Consider the following 23266-nt stretch of genomic DNA (forward strand, 5'->3'; position numbering starts at 1 on the left):
GATCAATTCCACATTCAAGGAAAGTTCATGCAACTTGCCTTAAGGCAATATGACTAGTTAATTTTTATGTCTATGTTACTTACACTTATACAATACTTGATTTAGTTAAATATTTTAAAGTGTTGTTATTTTGTATCTAATACATATTTTGTAAAATAATAGTAATTATTTCTTATTGATTCAGCTGATTATTTTCAAGGAAAGTTAATGCAACTTTCCTCAAGGCAATATGACAACTAGTTATTTTTTATGTCAGAAAATTTACACTTATACCATACTTGAATTAGTTATAAATTATATTCAAAGTGTTTCTATTTTGTATCATAACTAATATAATTTTCTCCAAAGTGTACATATTAATTATCAAATAACCTTAGCTTTCGCCTAAAATATGTCCCTTCTTCATGTGTTAATTCTTAATAAGTGAATCGTAAGAATAACAGAAAGGCTAAGCCAAAATAAGATTAGGATTATGACTTAAAATAAAATAAACTTCAATATCCGACGTTTGTAATACAATGTATACAAAAGAATTGTTTCTTTAGTAAAAAGATGCAATGATACTCAAATTACTGTACACATTCACATTAGAGACTTATCCAATTTAATGCTGCTTTATTTCAACAAAGAAATTATGTACTTTGATGAAAACGTTTTAAATACATTCGTTGTATTTGTTGATTTAAATGTGAGAATCAATTTCACATAATCATCAAGGTTTGTGATGCAATAAACAGCTTTGCAATTTAAAAATCTTTTATACAAGTAGTAGCATTAATATGTCATATTAAACTTAGTAAGTAATATATTAATATGTCATATTAAACTTAAATAGAAAATATGCAAGAATACATTATATTTTTATTATAATTATTACTATAAATGAAGAAAAGACTGCTCCTTGTACGATAACTATTTCTTCGTGTTCATGCCCATTTGTGTTTGAGACTTGTTCAACATATGCAAATATTATTTTCAGCTACTAAGTACTCGCATTCCATCAAAAGTTCCTTCTGAAAAATTAAACATAGTTTTAGTTATGTAAATATCATATAAAAGAAATCAGCTTTATTGATAATTTACAATATTTTTTCTAAATGTGCTGGTATAATATATATATATATATAATATATATATATATATATATATTCAATAGATAAGTCCTGGATTTTTTCAATATATTGATTGTTTCTTTTCCGAACAGTACATCCAATAATAACTAGTGGGGTGGGTGGCATCGTGCCTTAAGGCAAATTGCTGGAACTTCCCGTACCGTAATGAAATGTTTGAGGATTACTGAATGTTTTCAAATAGATTATTATAAATATTGTAACATTGTCTAATATTTATAAATATATAAAAATGAATTGCAGACTTGAAATTGAAATGAACATGTAAAGTAATTAGAACTATAGTCAGAAATTAAAAATAAAAATATTTTCGATAACACAAAAATAAAAAAAAAAAAAAAAAGGACAATTTTTTTTTTCCAAAATCGATTATTTTGTTAAGACAAGCAGAAAGTTCTTTTGAATCATTTAAATCGGACGCTTAGTTCTCTCAAAAACTGCCATTTTTTACATATTTAGCTCCGTATCTTCAAAATGGCTGGGCCTGTCTTTGCCAAAAACTAATAAACACTTCTCCCAATCATTACTAATTGAATGTTTTTTAGATCATTCAAATCGGATACTCCGTTCTCTCAAAAATTCGATTTCTATTTTCTGCACTCTTCGCTCCGTATCTCCGAAACGGCTGGACCTGCCTTTGCCAAAAACTAATCAGCTCTTTTCCCTATCAATAGGAATCGAATGTTTTTTGAACCATTCAAATCGGTTGATCCGTGCGCCCTAAAACGTGACTGGAAATTTGTATCCACACATACATACACACACACACACATCCATTTTTTCTGAGGTATGCCAAAACGTTCAGAAACCTTCAAAACGTCGAGAAATGTAAAATTTTCAATTCCGATTTTCGGCCCATTACAATAACTTACCCTACGGGAAGTTAATAAAACAATTTGTTTTTTGAAGATGTTTAATAACGACGTTTCGGAACTAGATACGTTCCATCATCAGGTTTATTCTGTCAAAGACAATGTTTTTTTAAAACTATTGATTAACATTAATTAATGATGGTCATTACAGATTATTTAGAAAAATTATAAAGGAATGGATTATGTACCAGTGTAAAAAGTAATAAAAATTCACTAAAAAGGTTTTATATAAAATTGAGAAGCAAAAATTATTTACTTGTAATAATTTATATATCCATATCACTAATATTTTTTGTTAAAAACACTCGAATTTTTTCACGAGGATATTTGTAGATGTTACGACTTCACAAACTAAAACACACTGATACGGAGTTCTGTCGGTCAGATGTAAGGGATATGTACGGAATTTAGGCAAAAATCATTTTTTATGCCTCTTGTATTGGTAATTTATGAAAAAAGGAAAGTATTGCTTTAGCAAATGTTGAGAAATATTATGTATATATACATGCACATACATATGCATACCTACATACACATACATACATATGCACATATCTATATATTAATGTATCTACAATTATATACATGAATATATACGCAAGTACATGTATATAGTGTATATACAAAAACATACATATAAGCACATATAAGGATGTGCATATATAATAACACATATACATGTATACGTGGTCCGTTCAAAAAGTACCCGGAATTTTCGTATATAAATATAAAATATTTATTTATTCGTCTACATTAATGTGGTCCCCTTCAAAGTAGTCCCCCCCAGATATAATACACTTATGCCAGCGTTTTTTCCAATTTTCGAAGCACCCTTGATATTCACTTTTTGATATGTCCTTGAGCACTCTCAGCGATTTTCTTCAATCGAGGAAAACCGCCGTCCTTTCATGGGTCCTTCAACTTTGGGAATAGGAAAAAGTCACACGGAGCCATATCTGGTGAATTTTTGCACTTTGCAACACTTTATTTCATTTTTTACGCAAAATTTAATACAAATTCTTTGACTTTTCAATTCTTCCATTGTAAAAATCGCCGAGCTCAGAAAAACACGTCGAACCTTAGCGACTACCACAGACAAAGTAAACAGTGAATATAGCTGAAAATTTCATCATACTTTAGGGGCATGTATACCAACACAATAAAAAAAAAATTTTGACAATCAGACACTCCAGACCCGCGAAATTTAATTATTAGTAATTCCCGGTACTTTTTGAACAGACCACGTATATATACATATTGAAATATTATTAGGATAAATTGTTTTTAATCAGGTTTAAAAAATTTAGATACAAATCATGAATGATATTATGATCTGATCTTTTATTAACACAATTTGATGAATTCAAAAAGATTAAACTGCTTTCAGAAAAAAGTCTTTTAAAAGTACAATCCTCTCTATATGAAATATTCGGTTCAAAGGTAAAATTATGTGAATTTTCAATGGAATGTTGGACAAGATTGCTTTGGAAACTTCGGCTTTTATGATGAGTGATACTTAATTCATGTTGTCTCATTCTATTATGAATGTATTGTGATGTTTGGCTAATGTATTGTTTTTGACAATTTTTGCAAGAGATGGAATAAACTATGTTAGTATTAAATTTAGGAGGGGTGGTGGATTTAATTTTCGAAAACATTTCTTTAAAAGAATATAAAACTGTTCCTTTTTATTATTGGATTTACTGTTCAGAAAAGAAACAATCAATAATATATATATATATATATATATATATATATATATATATATATATATATATATATATAGACAAGCAAAAAGAAAGCATAATAAATGTGTGCGAATAAGCCACACAGATAAATAAAGATATGAAACAAATGAATAAAAACTAATAAAATGGATATCAAAATAAATGAATAAATAAATGATAAATGAATTTATAAATAAACGAATAATTATAATAGTAACTAAATGAATATATGAATAAATAAGAAACAATTTATTGAAAAAACAAAGAAATAAAATAACGAATGAATAAATAAATAAATATGAATTTAAATAAAAGAAAAGTAAAAACGAAGTAAATTAAAAATCTTAATTCAAAAATTAATATATTAGCAATACCAGTATTGAATATTTAATAAATAAATCAATTGAATAAATGCATAATTAAAAAAAGACAAAGTAATAATGAAAATTAAATTAAATTGAATTAAATATGATAAAATATATAAATGAATGAATACTTAAAATAAATGAATAAATACTTGAAATAAAAAAAACCTAAAATAAATAAATGATAAATGAATAAATAAATTATGATACTAAATTATTTACTATATATAAAAAAACTAGATTATTCACTAAATGAATAAAAATTAAAATAAATTCACAAAGATGAATAAATAAATGATAAGTGAATTTATAAATAAACGAATAATTATAATAGTAACTAAATGAATATATGAATAAATAAGAAACAATTTATTGAAAAAACAAAGAAAATAACAAATGAGTAAATAAATAAATATGAATTTAAATAAAAAAGAAAAGTAAAAACAAAAATATAATTGATTAAATAAAGAATTTAATATATATTTAAAACAAGTAACAAAATGCAGGATTGAATTAATTAAAAAAATTTTTTTAGTTAAATAATCAAAACAAATTAGCTAAAAAATATTAAAATTTATTAAATAAATTATTTATTAAATAAATAAATTAAAAGTTATTAAAATAATTGAACAAATGAATGAATAAGAAGTGGACTTAATATTAAAATATATAAATACTATAATAATGAATGAAAGGACCTTCGTACCTTCATGTTCCAAAAAAGTAATTCGTCCAAAAAAAAAATCTTTCCTTCGCAGAAGTCTCTTCGTGATTCCTCAGTAAATATTGTCTCTTAAGGACTGCTGGCCTAAATTTAAATAAAGTATTAATATAGAACCTACATACTGAAATCTAAAGTATAATTGACATAGTTTTATACAAATATTTCCAATATTCCATTAATGGTTTGTGTCTTCTGATTCGATTTGTTTCACAAAAAATAAACGCTTTTTCTGTAGTGCCAAGTCAAAAATGAATTCGTAATGACCTATTTCTTCTTAAGATGATAGAAGATTACTTGATATTGGAACAGCATTTGTTAAAACTTCTGTTTTAATGCAAAACTAAAAGTTAAAATGAGTAGAATTAGTTTTTAAGTAACTTTATCTAAAATAAAATGCTACACGTACCTTTATTTTAAATTAAAAATATATAGTCCTTCAATGTGACCGAACCTTGATATGTTTTACATACATACATACTAATAGTACAAATAACAAATAACTGATGCTCGATTTGAAGAATGCAATAATTTCAATTATTCACGAATAGCTGAATAAAAGACATAAGACGAAATAAAAGACAAAAAAAGGGACTCTACGGGCGAGCAAACTAAACAAATCCGAAAAAGGCACTAAAAATCAATAATTCAAGATAAAAGACTCTACTGACGATCAAAATTAATGAATCAAGAAGAATAGAAAAATCCATTTTAAAAGCTAACTAGCAAACTAGATGAATCCATTTAAAAGGGACTCTACTGATTAATAGAATAATATGTCACAATAAGGGACTCTACTGACGAGCAAACTAAATATTTTGATATAAGAAAAAACTAAATAAGTCTTAGATTAAAAGAAATTCTACTGACGAGCAAACTAGATAAATCCATTTGAAAAGGAAATCCACTGACGAGGAGAACAAATAAATCAGAGCAAAAAGGGACTCTACTGACAATCAAACTATATAAATGTAAGAAATTTATATAGTTACAAGAAAATTAAGTAAATAAAAAAGGACACTAGTGACAAGCAAATTAAAAAAATATTAGAAAGGGACTCTACTGACGAGCAAACTAGATAAATTCTTCAAAAAAAGGACTCTACTAACAAGCAGACCAAACAAATCAGAGCAAAAGGGACTCTACTAACGAGCAAACGAAATATCTTAGGATAAGAAAGGACTAAATACATCTTAGATGGAAATAGATCCTACTGACGAGCAAACTAGATAGATATATCCGTTTAAAAAGGGACTCTACTGACGGGCAAACTTGATAAATCAATTTGAAAAGGGACTCTACTGACGATCAATTCATACAAATTGATTTAAAAGTGAAAGGAACTCTACTGACGAGCAAACTAAACGAATAAGAAAAAGGGACTGAAAATCAATAAATCAACATAAAAAGGACTCTACTGACGATCAAAATTAAAAAATGAAGATGAAAAAAAACTACTGACGATCTAAATTATTTCATCAAAGTGCAGTGCAAAGTTAATAGATTAGGGTCGAATAGAATTCAAACTAAAAAATTACATCATTAAAAAAAATATATAGTCACTGCCAAAAAAAACCTTTGGATGCATCAATGAAATCACCTTACAAGCATTTAAGACTTGTTTACGGACTAACCTAACCTAACTATACGCAACTAATAACCAACAAACTAGAGTGCAAAAAATTTAATCAATATTTGAAATGAATCTTTAGCGTACAATAAACGAATGCATTTTAACATGCCATTCGATTATTACTTTAAAACTTATACACAATGCCCCAGGGAACGCGTTGATAACTTGAGCAAAGTTTGCAAAATCCGCATTTCACTTTTGGAGTCGCCGAACGCGAAGTATTTTTAGAATAAAATATTAAACTAACATAAATTATTTCTAAAGTACTCACCTAATGATAGAATCCTCCTTTTAGCCATGTTTTTCCAACAAAGTCCGAAAGTAAAAAGAACTAAAAATCTTAGAACACGTTGTGACAAGACCATAGATATGTTTAATGAGGATGAGACACTGCAGAGTTGTAGATGGCGCCATAGAAACTTTGACGCCATAGACACTTAGGCGCCAATTTTAAATTTAAATTTTGAGAACTATTATAAATGAATATGACAAATTGTATAACAAGTTAGGTCAATTATATTATTTATAATAATTCGGAGTTTCTGTAGGTAATTATGATGTTAGAAAAGATTGTAGATTATTTAATTTTGAACAAATTTGCAAAATAATGTATATAATTTTCACAAACTCTTTAGAAGTTACAAGAGATATTATAAATAAATGCACCAACAAAAAAATGATCATTCAAAAAATTGCTTATATTTGACTAGGGTTTTTGAAAATCATTTCATAGTATACCGAGTTACTGTAGAAACTAATATTAGACAATATAAAAAAATTAATCTTATACATTTTCTCTAAATACCCCATTTATATTAGAAGAATGTTTTGAAAGTTACAAGAAATACTAATTAAATACGTAAACCAGTTGCAAAGTCAATTCACGGTTAAAAAAATTAGATTATTTCATTTTAATATAGAAAAAAAAATTTATATCTGACTAGGGTTTTTAAAAATCATTTAATAGTATACCGAGTTAATGTAGAAACTAATATTAGACAATATAAAAAAAATTATCTTATACATTTTCTCTAAATACCCCATTTATATTAGACGAATGGTTTGAAAGTTTAAAGAAATACTAAATAAATACATAAACCAGTTGCAAAGTCAATTCACGGTTAAATAAATTAGATTATTTCATTTTAATATGAAAAAAAAATTTATATCTGACTAGGGTTTTTTAATAATTGTTTCATAGTATAGGCTTCATAAATAAAACAAATATAAAAGTATGGCTTCAATTTGTTAGGCAAGACGGTTATTACAGGGTTTTTAAAAATCATTTTATAGTACATATACCGAGTTACTGTAGAGACTAATATTAGATAATGATATAAAAAATTTAATTTTATACGTTTTCTCTAAATATCCCATTTATATTGAACAAATGGTTTGAAAGTTACAAGAAATACTAAATAAATACATAAACCAGTTGCAAATTCACGGTTAAATAGAGATCATTTCATTTTAATATGGATTTCTGACTATAGTAAAGGGTTTTATGATATTAGACAATTTTATAAACAATTTAATTTTCTGCAAATTTGTCAAATATTTTATATATTTAATAGTAACACTCTGAAACTCACAAGAGATATAATAAATGAACGCAAAAATAATGAAATTTGGAGTAGAACTGGTTTTTACGACATACTAATCAATAAACTGTAATTTTATCCATTATTTTTATCGCCTTTAACCTTTAAGTAAAAAATGACAACAGTTTTATTTTAAACGCACACGCAATTTCAAATTTTATTCAAATACAAAAATATTAATCTCTATTTACAAACGCACACACGCCATCACAACAATAAAACTTAAATAGTAAAAAACATATTTATATATAATATACACACATATATATATATATATATATATATATATATATATCAATTATCTATTATTACTTAATATTACTAACTAAATTTGTTTCCTTTCCTGGACTTAGTGGACTTTTATTTTGGCCGGTTGGAATGTCGAACCATATTTGAAGGTGAATTTAAAGACCAGATTGGCCGAAAAGACCAATATGGCCAAAGAGATGAAAATCAGGCCAATTACATCGAATAGGTAGTATTGGAACCAGTACAATTGGCGACTTGGCGACTGCATGTGATAGGCACCTGAAAATAATAGTAATAAAAGTATAAAATTTCAAATTAAATGGAACTTGTATTGTAAATATTGATTGATTTTAACAAATTTATATAAATTTGACAAATATCGAAGAAAAGCTTTAGAAATTATCACAAGTTTTATTTATACCTTTATGTCTCAAAACGTACTCCGTCCAATAAATGGCCCTTTCCAGAGGCGTCTCCTTCTGATCCCTCAGCAAATATTGCCTCTTGAGGGCTGCTATCCTGAATTGCGGTTCATGGGCAACCTAAATCAAAGACAGTATTCATCTAAATCAAGTATACTGACACAAAACACACCATTCAAAAATTACAAAAGATAAAGATAAGTGAATAGAATTCCTGGTCAATTGGTCAATTCCTAACCTTCATTATTGCTCTATATAATCTTTCAGCTGTCAATTTTTCCAGTGACAATTTATAGGCATATCCATCTGTTTCTGCTTTAGCAGCATTTGCTTCGTGGTCACAAAAGACTGGCATGGTAACCAGAGGAATTCCATGGTAGACACTCTCAAACATACTCAGGAGACCTCCATGGGTGACAAAGACCTTCAGTCGTCTATCACCTGGGAAAAAAATAAAATAAATATAAAATATATATATATATATATATATATGTATATATATATATATATATTAGATTGTCAAATATCTCCCTTCCGCCTTTTTGTATTATAAACCAAGAGCAAAAAAGCGGAAGGGAGATATTTGACAACCTAATATGTATATATATATATATATATATATATATATATATATATATATATATATATACAAATGTATTCTGAGTGGATAGATAGATATTAATTTAGAAATATGAACAAACAACACTCTTTTTTGCACTAATTTATTAAATAAAAATTTTCACAAACGTTTCGAGACTAGGTTTGTCTCATCATCAGTGCGTTATAAATTTAAAATCTAAAATATGGAAACTTATTTTAGCATTATGTGTTATCCATTACAAGCCGTTCACTGTACTGCATAGGTTTCCAATGAGTTTTACGTCAAGAAAATGTAACAAAGAATCATTTTCCAGTTCCTGAGTGAATTGTAAATACGAATACGAAATACATTATTTATATCTTTATTATTAAATAATACTAACGTGTCATCGACATATCTGAAATAAACCAATGGTTTGGAAGGTGGAGAGTTTAAAACATCATTTTCCAAATCTCGTAATACTAAATCTAAAACAGGACTTAATGGGCTGCCCATTGGGCAACCTCTCTTCAATTGTATAATATTTTTTATTAAAAGTGAAATATGATGCTTTTAAAAGTAATTCAATTCCTAAAATAAAAGTTTCTATCAGTGAACATGTAAATTCAACTATTTGCACCTATCTCTTCTTTATATCTGTAATAATTAGATGATGCGGAATAGTATTAAATAAATTAATAACGTCAAGACTCATAAAGAAACAATCAGGAGGAATTACTTTATGTTTTCAAATTGTATATCAAAAATTAAATGTAATTTAAATAAAATATTAAAGAATGTGTAGTAATTAAGTAACTATTTTTGAAATTACACTGAAGATGAGGCATATTAAATAAAGTGTGTGTTAAAAATCAGAGTGTTGTATTGTTCATACTTAACATTTAATATATATATATATATATATATACGTGTATATATATATATATATATATATATATATATAAAACATATGATAAAATTGTTTCTTGGGCATCCATCCAGTTTTCAAATTTATTTGTATGGTGAGTTTCTTTACATTTGTTTATTTTATGTTTGTTTTTCACATATATACTTTCACAATAAATATTTGTTTTAAAACAAGTTTATTAAATTGGTTAGATTTATGTTTTTTTACATGTTTTTATTTATTTTTGTCTGTAATTATGTGTTTTTTATATTGTTTTAAATTGTAACCCTGAAATATTTAATTGTAGCACTGAAGATGGGTCAAATCAAGACCCAAAACGTACGTCTCTGAATAAAAACATTTTCTTTCAATAAAACTGTTTAATTACTGATGGATGCCCAAGAAACAATTTTATCATATTTGAAGAAAAACCTCTCGCTTTATATATACATATATATATATATATATATATATATATATATATATATATTAGGGTGGTCCTTAATATGGACATTTTCGAATTCCATTGCTCCCAGGGGCTCAAATTGTTCCAAATTGATAAAAAACAATTCTCTGAAAGTTTTAGCTCTTAATATTAACGTTTAGATAGAGCGCAATTCAATCAAAGTTTTGTATGGAAATAGCATGGAAAAATTTTCAAAAAATTAAAAAATGTTTTTTAGATGTAATTTAGCGAACAAATGAATGAATAAAACTCATTCTTTTGTCGCTTGATTGAATTGCGCTCTATCTAAACGTTAATATTAAGAGCTAAAACTTTCAGAGAATTGTTTTTTACCAATTTGGAACCATTTTAGCCCTTGGGAGCAAGGAAATTCGAAAATGTTCATATTAAGGACCACCCTTATATATACACATATATATACGTACACGTATATATATATATATATATATATATATATATATATATATATATATATATATGTGCATAAGTAACATTTAAATTTAACCTAAGATGTCCTGCTGGGGCAACCATCTACCCAGCATGACATTTTCTGGTAAATCCTGCATCATCGACGAACCAGCTTCCCATTTCCACAAAACTCTGTAGGGCAACTTGGAAAACGTCCGAATCTACAAAAAAATAATAATATAACAATAATAAATTTTTAACTTTTGTCTATATATTATTACCAGCAGTCGTCTTAGATAATCGGGCATATTGGCAGCCTTAACCGAAGATCCCATTGAAACGTAAATGAAACCTGAATCGCCTCCCCGGGATATGAAGTCTTCTAAATCCTAAAAATATTATAAATAAATATATATTACATACTAGATGACCCGACAGACATTGTCCTGTACCCATGTCTACATTTTTTTAATATAATATACTAATATTTACCGTTTACCTAAAAATAATAATTATTGTTCTTTAAAATTACTCTTCACGCCAAAATGCATATACATTTATAATATGAGCGATGCTAAATGTAGAACTGCTTTAAATAAAATGAGATTCAATGCCCATACTATATTGGAAATTGTAGTCTTTTAAATAAAATAAATGGTATAATACAACCATAACCATAACATAACACTGGTACTTTATGTTGGATTAAATTAATTTAATTTTTTGTTATTTAAGATATCCGAAATTGCATCTTAAACTTCTCCTAATCGATATCGTGAGGGTCGAATTGTATGTATTCATCTTTACTCTCCATTTGTTGTTATAAAGTGAAATTTTCACAAATTTTAAAAATATTGTGGAAAGATTAGTAAAAGATGCAAAGAAATTATATATTGAAAAAAAAAAACTATATTGAAAATTTAATATCCAAATCTTGTGTTGGCGCCCCCTAAGACGTGCACTCATATTTTTCGCACGCATCGCATTAAAGGTATGATCGGTCCTGATTAATACTTAATTTCATATTTTAAGTCAATTAATTTGTCATATCCTGTTCAATTCATTATCCTGTATCATTCAATCTGCCATACATATACTGTATTTTATATTATTTTAATTTGAGGCACATCTCAGCTGCTTTTTGGTAATAATAATGTAGACATTTCATTTTTCTTATTCATAATCATAAATTTATTATACATATTCTAATATTGTCTAGGTTCATAAGTAAATTGAAATTTTTAGCAGATGATAGTTTTCATTTGTTTTCATTAATGTCACGAATTTTTCAACTTAAAAATATACATTAATGTCTTATTTTGTTTTTTATTTTTATTGGTGATTTACAGTATTATGCTATCGGTATTTTGTCCAAACTTATATTTTGTTAAATATTTTCATGTGAGAAATAGTAATGATAGTAACAGCAAGATCGTAATGCATGCAAAATGTTTTCAAAAAGAAACTATTCATTGATCTAAGTTTTAGAGTCTTATTATGTTTTTGTGATATCATTAATATATCAATTAATTTACATTTAAACATATGTATCATATGTATAATAAAGAAATTATATACGTCTTTTTATCTGATTTTTTCTATTTATATATTAAGCTTGTTACATATAAGTAAGATATAAATGGGTTTAAACTCATATATCGGCATGTACATGAAACAAAATTATCTGATATTTAAACATTTTGCAAAAAGTTCTGAAATTATTCCATAGACTCCGAAAATTCCCCCAAGTTTTCTATCTATTTCCTTAGATAAAAATTTAACAAAAATATCATTGATGTCAAATCAAGGAGCTTCTTTTTTCACAAAGTACATATGACATTTTTTATTTAAGCAAATTTAAAGATTCTTAAAATTTTTTAAAATGTATCATTGATGATAAAAAGAGGGGCCTATTTTTTGTATTATAGTGGTTTTTTATCTAAAATAAATTTTTTATAAAAAATATCATTGAAAGAAATCGGAGGGGTAAAAACGCGCATTTATCTAATTTCAGATAAAAATTTATTAGTTTATTTATATTTATATTTATATTTCCTTATCTTATATGATTTCAATTTCTGGCACATCTCAGCTGCTTTTTGGCAATAATAATGTAGACATTTCATTTTTCTTATTCATAAGCAAAAATTTATTACACATATTCTAATATTGTCTAGGTTCATGAGTGAATTGTAATATTTGGCAGATGATAGTTTTCATTTGTTTTCAATGCAAATAATGACATGTCGTTTTTTGCATTTTTTTCCATAATTTCTACAATATTGCACATACATCCCAGTATTTTATAATCACATACATTCTGGAAATTTCTGTAACAAACTTCAGAAAGATTTAACAAAGTCCGAATAATCGTTTAGAAGGAGTATACAGTGAGTGCTTGTAATTTAATATGAACTTCATATAATAGCAATAAAGCTCAAATTGATTCTACGTTTTAGTTAGAAAACGTTTTGTACGTGAAAAACAAAAGAGCTGTTTTTAGGGTTTCCCGGAAATTATTCGATTTTTTCTCGCCGTAAGAACCATTCTTAGACATCAACGAATATTTTAAATAAAAAATTGGCCAAATCGGTCCAGGCGTTGTTGACTTATGCGCTTACCAACACATTTTGCGATTCATTTTTATATATAAGATAAGATTTATTCAATATTATTTATGTATTAATTTTTTTATCATTTATCCTTTACCTGAGGCAATGGCCTGGCAGGTTTTACAATGTATGCAAGCAATTTCTGCAACATTTGGCAAATATGGTCTCGGATAGGAAACTGTATGATGTCCATTCTGAAGGATAAAACTGACATTCCTGGACAGATCGTAGACAAAGGGGACTCCTTCACCAAGGTGCTTCCTGAGGACACTCTGTAACCAGAATCTGGAAGAAAAAATAGAAAAGATGATAGAATGTTCTGGAGATCATTGTTAACTATTAAACTATTTGTTGTATGCAAAAAGTGTATATGGAAAATTTAATAACAAACTAGTGGTGTATGGCATCGTGCCCTAAGGCAAATTGATGGAACTTCCAGTATTGTAATGAAATAGTCGAGAAATTTTAAACGTTAATAACAAATACTGTAAGGTTAATTATTTTTGCTATCTTGTTATATCTGAGCAAATCAAATGTAAATCATAAATCATAAATCAATTTATCTCCAGAACATTAACGAATTCAATTTCAAAAAAAAATAGTTGCCTAATTTACACAAAATTGAAAAAGTGCTCCCGTATAGTCACAGTCTAAACGCATTTGCAAATAATTCTGTGCGATATTTTCACTTATACTGTGCTTGGTTTGGCGGCATTTTCACAAAATTGGAAAAGCAAATTAAAATATTAGAAAAAAAGAGACTCTACTGACGAGCAAATAAAAATATTAGGAAAAAGGGACTCTACTGACGAGCAAATAAAAATATTAGGAAAAGGGGACTCTACTGACGAGCAAATAAAAATTTGTAAGGACAAGGGACTCTACTGACGAGCGAATTAAAATATTAGAACAAAAGGGACTGTACTGACGAGCAAATGAAAATATTAGGACAAAAGGGACTGTACTGACGAGCAAATAAAAATATTAGGACAAAAGGGACTCTACTGACGAGCAAATAAAAATATTAGGACAAAAGGGACTCTACTGACGAGCAAATAAAAATATTAGGACAAAAGGGACTCTACTGACGAGCAAATAAAAATATTAGGACAAAAGGGACTCTACTGACGAGCAAATAAAAATATTAGGACAAAAGGGACTCTACTGACGAGCAAATAAAAATATTAGGACAAAAGGGACTCTACTGACGAGCAAATAAAAATATTAGGACAAAATGGACTCTACTGACGAGCAACCTGAAGATTTGTAAAATGACAAAGGAGTTTTAAGAAACTTTAAGAGAAAAGAAACTCTACTAACTAACAAATGAAATTTGAACCCGGGAAAATTTGGCAGAGACAGGTCTCGCCATTTCGAAGATACAGAGCTAAATGTGCAAAAAAAAGGCAGCTGATCTAAAAAACTTTCTGCTTGTATTGGCAAAACAATTGATTTTGAGGATAAAAAATTATTACATCTTTTTTTTATTTTCCATAAAATATTTTTGTAATTTTAGATTAAAAATTAAAAAAATGACCCAGTCTAAGCGCCACTCTGGTACAAATGTTTATCCGAGTGCGTTAAGACTGTTTATGTACTGGAGCACTTTTCCAATTTTGTGAGAAAACTATTGAAAAATGTGAAAATGCCGCCAAGCTAAGCATAGTTCAAGTGAAAATGTCGCACAGAATTATTTGCAAATGCGTTTAGACTGTGACTATACGGGAGCACATTTTCAATTTTGTGCAAATTAGGCAACTATTTTTTTTTGAAATTGAATTCGAAATGAAATGACGATTGTTAATGTTCTGAAGATAAATTCTAGAGATTTATGATTTACATTTGATTTGCTCAGATATAACAAGATAGCAATTATAATGAAAGCTACAGTATTTGTAATAATATATTTGAAAACGTTTAAAATTTCTCGAACATTTCGTTACGGTACGGGAAGTTCCAGCAATTTGCCTTAAGGCACGATGCCATACACCACTAGTTTCCATTATTATTTTACCTATTGAGTACATAATGAGCAGCATACATCCCAATGTACCATCCAGTGTTGAGGGCCCTGTCGAAGATGTTCATGTCGTCTGTGAAGGCCCTGCCTAAGAAAGGAGTCACTGATGAAGGAGCAGGATTTCCTGCCAGAGATAGTGAACCTGGGAAAAAAATTATTATAAATAAATTAAATGACAATTTAGAAAGAAAACCTTATTAGTAATTGATTGTTTAAAGGATATTAATATATGAAGGTAGTTGTGACAAGAAAATTTTGGTAAAGTACATCACCAGTTATCAGAGGCTCATGAGTATATAGAGTTCCTGCATAGATCTTGTTTAGGGAATGCAATACCGGTATACCGGTATGCCAAATTACCGGTAAGCCACCCGATTTTTCGGCGGTATTTTTATCAGTATTTATACCAAAAATACCGATATTTTCGGTATTTTTACATAAGCGCTATTTGATACATAATACACTAAAGTTTAAATTTCTCGGAGCAAATTTATCTTTAAATTCCATAATCACATAAACAGCTGTATCTTCAAGTGATTTTATAAGATAAACAAATGTCAAATATTATCTCAACTAGTCATTAAACTGAATGTTTATTGCTTTCCAAAGGGCTTCATATCGTGTTACAATAAATAGAATTGGACTTATAGATAATAACGTTTGTTTCATCTTTTGTAAAAATGTAACAGTTTTTTAAGTGACATTTGCGCCAAAATATTTTATATCATACAGATTGCCCCTGCGTAATCTTTATTTTTATCTAACTTTATATACATAATAATTATGATAATGACTAAATATTTTTGCTACTTATTACAATTATAAAATATTATTTTTCGACAACATTTCGAAGTTTGAAAATACTATAGAAGCATATTGGAGATTATGCTAATTTAACACATCGGATACAGCCAATACAGTTTATTATAATAATACAATATGATCTATTATGAGTTTTTGGTCTTTCTTACTCATAAATTTGTTTTTGATAAAAAGTACTCAATATACTCGATAGTGATAATAAATTAATTAAATTAGATATACTTTTGTTAAATTATTATTTAAAAAAATAAACTTTTTTAAAACCTTTTTATTGTTTAGTTGAATATAGTTGTAATTGTATAGTCATTTTTTTATATTTGTACTAGTAACTTTCAATTTTGTTTACGCTTGTTTAAGATAATGAAAATACTGTTCTAAAATAAAAAAATACCGAAATATCGGTATTGAAATTTTCCATCGGTATTGCATTCCCTAACCTTGATTATTTAGTTTGATTATTTAATTTTGTACAAATTTGCAGAATATTTCATGTGCATTAGACAAACGCTTGGAGAGTTACAAGATATAACAAATAAATGCATATATCAATTACATCTAGTTACAGCTTTGTACTAGGGAATGCAATATCGATGGAAAATTTCAATACCGGTATTTCGGTAATTTTTCATTTTAAAACCGGAATACAGGTAAATTACCGGTATTTTTATTATCTTAAACAAACGTAAACAAAGTTGAAAGTTACTAGTACAAATATAAAAAAATGTATATACAACTACAACTATATTCAACTAAACAATAAAATAAAACAATAAATTTATTTTTTTAAATAATAATTTAACACAATTATATCCAATTTAATTAATTCATTAAATTATATATGTAATTTAATTAATTCATTATCACTATCGAGTATATTGAACACTTTTCACTAAAAACAAACTTATGAGTAAGAAAGACCAAAAACTCATAAAAGATCATATTACATTAATATAATGAACTGTATTATCTCTATCCGATGTGTTAAATTAGCATAATCTCCAATATTTAAAAAAAATAATTTTTGTACACTCATTTAAGATCAGATACTTTGTCGAGATAAATAATAAGTTACTATAATTGTTGAGTATTGTTATTTAAAGCAATGTGATGCTTCTATAGTATTTTCAAAATTTGAAACGTTTTCGAAAAATAATATTTTAAAATTGTAATAAGAAGCAAAAAGTATTTAGTAATTATCATAATTATTATGTATAAAGTTAGAAAAAAATAAAGCTTACGCAGGGGCAATGATATAAAATATATGATGTATGATATAAAATATTTTAGCGCAAATATCAATTAAAAAATCGTTACATTTTTACAAAAGATGAAACAAACATCATAATCTATCATAATCTATAACACGATATGAAGCCCTTTGGAAAGCAATAAATATTCAGTTTAATGACGAATTGAGATAATATTTGACATTTGTTTATCCTATGGAATCACTTGAAGATATAGCTGTTTATGCGATTAAGGAATTTAAAGATAAATTTGTTCCGAGAAATTTAAACTTGAGTGTAATATGTATCAAAAAGCGGTTGTATAAAAATACCGAAAATACCGGTATTTTTGGAATAAATACCGGTAAAAATATCGCCAAAAAATCGGGCGGTATATACCGGTATTGCATTCCCTACTTTGTACTATATACAATGGATATAAATAATGATATATAATTTCTATTCACCCATATAGAATCCGACAGTGTTCAGGTACATAAATGGGACTCCATAATGATGGGCAAGCCCCAGGGCACATTCCGGGAAGGCTCCATCCAGAATTAAAAGGTCGAAACTTTGTCGAAGCAAAGTGTGAGTCTCTGCGTCGTTGAACATCGCATCGCAGGACTAAAAAATAATAAAAATATTAATATATACATCTTCTTATATATAAAAACGGAGCTCTCGATAAAATGATTCACTAAAACTCGAAAACGACTAAACCGATTTGGCCTGTCTTAGTCTTGAAACATTCGTGCTAATCTGTAGGTTGTCGGAAAGGTGAGATATTATTTCAAAATCGCGTAGAAACTTTACATTTGTAATTTGAACATTTTTGTAAGAGCGTAATTTCAATAAAACAAGGACGGTAGCTAATACGTCAAATGTCAAACATTTTTGACAGATGATGTTCAATTGCGTTTAATAGGATGTTTTACGTGAATATTATTTAATTATGATTAAATGGTAGTAAGTAGTTTTATTTGTAGTCTAATTTATATACAAAAACGTTTTGACGGTTTAAAATATATTTTAAAAATATAAAGCGTTGTAATACAGTTATGAAATTATAGTATGTTATTTCTTAATATGTGTACTGAATTATAAAAATATAAAATCAAATATGTTTCTAATAGAAGAAACTAAAAAATAATTGCAATGCACACTTGCATACTCTATTTTTTATTAGTTGCGAATCGAAGGTTGGATATGATATGAGAAGTTCTTTTGAAAAATGTTTTAAAAATATAGAATATTATACTAGAGCTATGAAATTTTAGTATGGTATTACCTAATATATGTACTCAATTATAAAAATATAAAATCACATATGTTCCTAACAAAAAAAAAGCAATAAATGTGCAATTTTGTAAACAAATGCATTCTTGCATATCTTGTTTCCAATAGTTGCAAGTCCACGGTTTGATAAGTATTTTGAAAAATATTTAAAAATATAACGTTATACTGGAGTTACAAAATTTTAATATGTTATTTCTTAATATGTATACTAAATTATAAAAATATAAAATCACGTATGTTTCTTACAAAAACAGCTATAAATTTGCAATTCAGTAAAATCATGTAAAAGAGCCGCGAGTGTTACTACAAACTCAAAATATCAACTTTTTTTTAAATGTTAATATGAAAATGCCCTTTTTAGCCTTGTAGCACTCTTTTTTTTGCAAATCATATTTTTCTCAAACACGGTGCTCCGAAAGATCTCATTTGTATAATTATATACTGATTAGTATTTATTAAAATTTTTCTAGATTATATTATTTTTTATTTATGTTATTTAAATTCAGAACCTAAATTTGGTATCGATCAAAGGAACATTTGTCGAATAACATTTTCCCAGTTATAATTTTCCAGAATTTATCGAGAATAGATAGTAATATATGAAGGTCCGGGGTTAAAAAGGTCCACCACCGATGTGTCAAAAATCAGTAAAGTTAAGCATCGTTCAACAACAATATTTGAAAGTAGAGGAAAAAAGATGTAAACCAGCTACAATCTTAATTCTTATGACTTTGCTAGCGGGAGATGAATGGTAATCTTTGAAAATCCATAATAAAAGTATCTTTTCCCGTTGGTAGTTTTTTGGCATTAAGTAAAAATGTAATTATTTTGTAAAATACCTTTAAAATTAAAGTAAGACATTAAACCCATTTGCCCTTAGCCGTTCTTAAATTTTTGAAAAATAGCAAAAAAGGACATTTCAACAATGATAAAGTAGATAATTGTTCGTTTGAAATGTGTTATTTGTTGTGATGTAATTGTTCTGGTTTTCATAATATAATTTATATTTACACAAACTCAAATTGGAACTTTGTGCCTCGCGGGTATGCTCTACATATATACTTTTTATTAAATTTACTTTAATTCATCGAATGTTACTTGAAACTTTTCAAAATTGAAATTTTTTTATAAGCTCAGTAGTATTATTTACAATTATACTCAAAACCCAGAATCCAAAAAGAATCTGAAAAAATTGAAACGTAATCAATAAGTTGAAAGACCAAAAAAGACTTGGGTTGGAGTATACCATGTTTTCTATAGAAAGTGTATAAAACTTGCATTTGGATTATTTTGACAAAATATAGACAAACTAATGGGGTTTATTGTTTTTATAATACCTCATTGTATACAGTATTCAAACAACACATCCTTATGCACTTTTTTTTTTTTTTTTATTTTATTTTTATTCTGCAATCTATAAAAATAATTATATTTAGCAGAGAATGCTGACAAGTGTTTACAATTGGTTGTTTACAAATTAGTACATACTCCCAGTGGTGTATCTACTATAGTTAATATATAAAAAAGAAAAAACTAAAGACAAATATAGAGAAAAAAAAAATTAATATAAAAATAAACTATAATAAATCTCGAGGTATTTTCCTTTTGAGCCTAGTCGGCTGGCCTTCCTGGTATAAGTTGCATGCTAGTTGGTTTGGATGTGCGTCAATTCTATTCTTATAATTACAGGCAAACATTGATATATGTTCTTGAATTGTAGGTATACCCGTGTCTTTGTGGAGAATCCATGTTGGCGTGTAGTGAGGAGCGTTTAATATTTGCCGCAGGAATTTGTTTTGTGCTCGTTGTATTATGTTTAAATTGCTCTTTTTAGCAGTACCCCAAAGTTGTAATCCGTAGGTCCACACGGGTTTGATCACAGCCTTATATATAAGTAATTTGTTGTAAGTTGATAATTCTGATTTTCTGTTTAAGAGCCAATAATAATTTATGCACTTAAAGTATTAATATTTTTGATTCTGTAGAAATTGTTTAGAATATACCTTACTTAGCAAAACAACGTTTGCCGGGTCAGCTAGTGAGTATATAAAATCTGTTGTGTTGAAAAACAAATGCAACGACCATAAATATTAGCCTGGGTATTCATTCTCCCTTACCTCGAAACCGTATCTCATGATGTCCCAAGCCGAAACGGGTTCCTCTCCTCTCATTCTGGCGCCGACCAGATCCCAATCGGTGTAGTTCTTCACGTAGAACACCAGTCCGGCTGGTGTGATCTCGTGCAGACCGGCAGGGGCATTGTCACCAGTCGGAGGAAAGGCACTCAGTAAGGTCACATTGTGACCCCTGAAGAACCAGAAGAATAATCAGTAGTAATTATATGATTATCAGTGGTAAAATTAGTAATCCTTTATCCAATTGTCTATTATCTTTTACCTGGGTATGAGGCCCCTGGCCAGTTCCCAGAAGGGAATTTTGTGTGACTTTGTGCCGCCCATGGTGACCATCAGGATGTCCGAGGCTGTCGTCATGGTTGTGGTGACTAAGAGGATGGTGACCACAAGGCTCATCGGACGAGAGAGGTCCATGGTGCAGGTTGGACTGACAAAATATAAAACAAGATTTAGATAATAAAGTTTAATAGGAGATATTGTGAAATTAGATTTATAAGATAAGAGAGCTATTTTATCTGCAAAACCTATTGACTTATTTTTAACAACCCGTAGGGAAAGTTATTGTAATCGTCCAAAAATCAACGTTGAAATTTTTTACATTTTTTTACGTTTTGAAGATTTCTGAACATTTTAGCATACCTAAGAAAAAATGGATGTGTGTGTGTGTTTTCGTTCACGTTTTCGGGCGCACGGATCAACCGATTTGAATGGTTTAAAAAACATTCGATCCCTATTGATTGGGAGATGTGCTGATTAGTTTTTGGCAAAAGCAGGTCCAGCCGTTACGGAGATAAAGAGCAAAGAGTGCAGAAAATAGAAATCGAGATTTTGAAAGAACGGAGGATCTAAAAATTTGAATGATCTAAAAACATTCAATTTGTAATGATTGGGAGAAGAGGTCATTAGTTTTTGGCAAAGACAGGTCCCGCCATTTCGAAGATACAGAGCTAAATGTACAAAAAACGACAGTTTTTGAGTGAACTAAGCGTCCTATTTGAATGATCTAAAAAACTTTCTGCTCGTATTGACATAACAATTGCTTTTGAAGATAAAAAAATATTACAGCATTTTTTTATTGTCCATAAAATATTTTTGTAATTTTGGATTAAATATTCAAAAAATCACCCAGGCTAAGCACAGTCTAAGCGCCACTCTGGTACAAATGTTTACCCAAGTGCGTTTAGACTGTTTATGTACTGGAGCACTTTTCCCACATTTTGTGAAAACTATTTTTTGTTGAAAAATGTGAAAATGCCGCCAAGCTAAGCACAGTATAAGTGAAAATGTCATATGCCATTTCATTTCGAATTCAATTTAAAAAAAATAGTTGCCTAATTTACACAAAATTGAAAAAGTGCTGCCGTATAGTCATAGTCTAAACGCATTTGCAAATAATTTTGTGCGACATTTTCACTTATACTGTGATTAGCTTGATGGCATTTTCACATTTTCACATTTTTCAATAGTTTTTTCACAATATCGGTTGATCCGTGTTCCCGAAATCGTCGACGAAAATTTGTATCCGCACAGACACACACACATACATCAATTTTGTCTAAGGTATGCCAAAATGTTCAGAAATCTTCAAAACGTCGAGAAATGCAAAAAAATTCATTTTCGATTTTTGGCCCATTACTATAACTGCCCTACGAGAAGTTAATGAGTGAATAAATAAATGAATACCCAAACAAATATATAAATTAAGTATAAATTTATGTAATATACATAAGATATGTTCAAATCACTATTTTATTACCTATGTTCGACATTACATTTCAATGTCCAATTATATAATTCAAAAACGTATTTATTACAATATTTGCCTTTGCATAATATAATAATACGAATCCATAAATCCAAATATTGTTTCAGTGCGACCTCCAAAATAAATAATTTTTTTCTATAGAATTACGAGACATAGAATTATGTCAGAATCTTCTTATTGAAGTCTCTTAAGACGTAAATTGTTTGTTTAAATTATTATTATTCACATCTGACTTTAGCTTTTGTACAGAAATAAATGTTTGTTCAAAACGTCGGGGAATTTCTGTGTTGGCTAACCTGTTTTATT

The 23266-nt window shown here is 28.0% G+C and overlaps 1 protein-coding gene and 1 long non-coding RNA gene across 2 annotated transcripts; both read right to left on the minus strand.

Moving 5' to 3' along the window:
* Positions 1-811: 811 nt before the first annotated feature.
* Positions 812-6805, minus strand: LOC113389366. Its single transcript, XR_003368243.1, has 3 exons — positions 6720-6805; positions 4801-4902; positions 812-1013 (listed from the first exon to the last, which is right to left on the minus strand). It is a non-coding gene; the product is annotated as an uncharacterized LOC113389366 (long non-coding RNA).
* A 1593-nt stretch (positions 6806-8398) lies between these two features.
* LOC113389806 (2-hydroxyacylsphingosine 1-beta-galactosyltransferase-like) lies at positions 8399-21564 on the minus strand. Its single transcript, XM_026626813.1, is given in 11 exon segments — positions 8399-8577; positions 8720-8840; positions 8959-9161; positions 11179-11302; positions 11363-11470; positions 13791-13814; positions 13816-13978; positions 15708-15855; positions 18229-18388; positions 21178-21367; positions 21458-21564. Coding segments are annotated over 11 exon segments (1515 nt in total). The 5' UTR covers positions 21553-21564.
* Positions 21565-23266: the final 1702 nt, after the last annotated feature.

Source organism: Ctenocephalides felis, unplaced genomic scaffold, assembly GCF_003426905.1.
Source record: "Ctenocephalides felis isolate EL2017-DRISC unplaced genomic scaffold, ASM342690v1 CF-g0.4_SCAFFOLD_03573, whole genome shotgun sequence".
Lineage (NCBI taxonomy): Eukaryota > Metazoa > Arthropoda > Insecta > Siphonaptera > Pulicidae > Ctenocephalides > Ctenocephalides felis.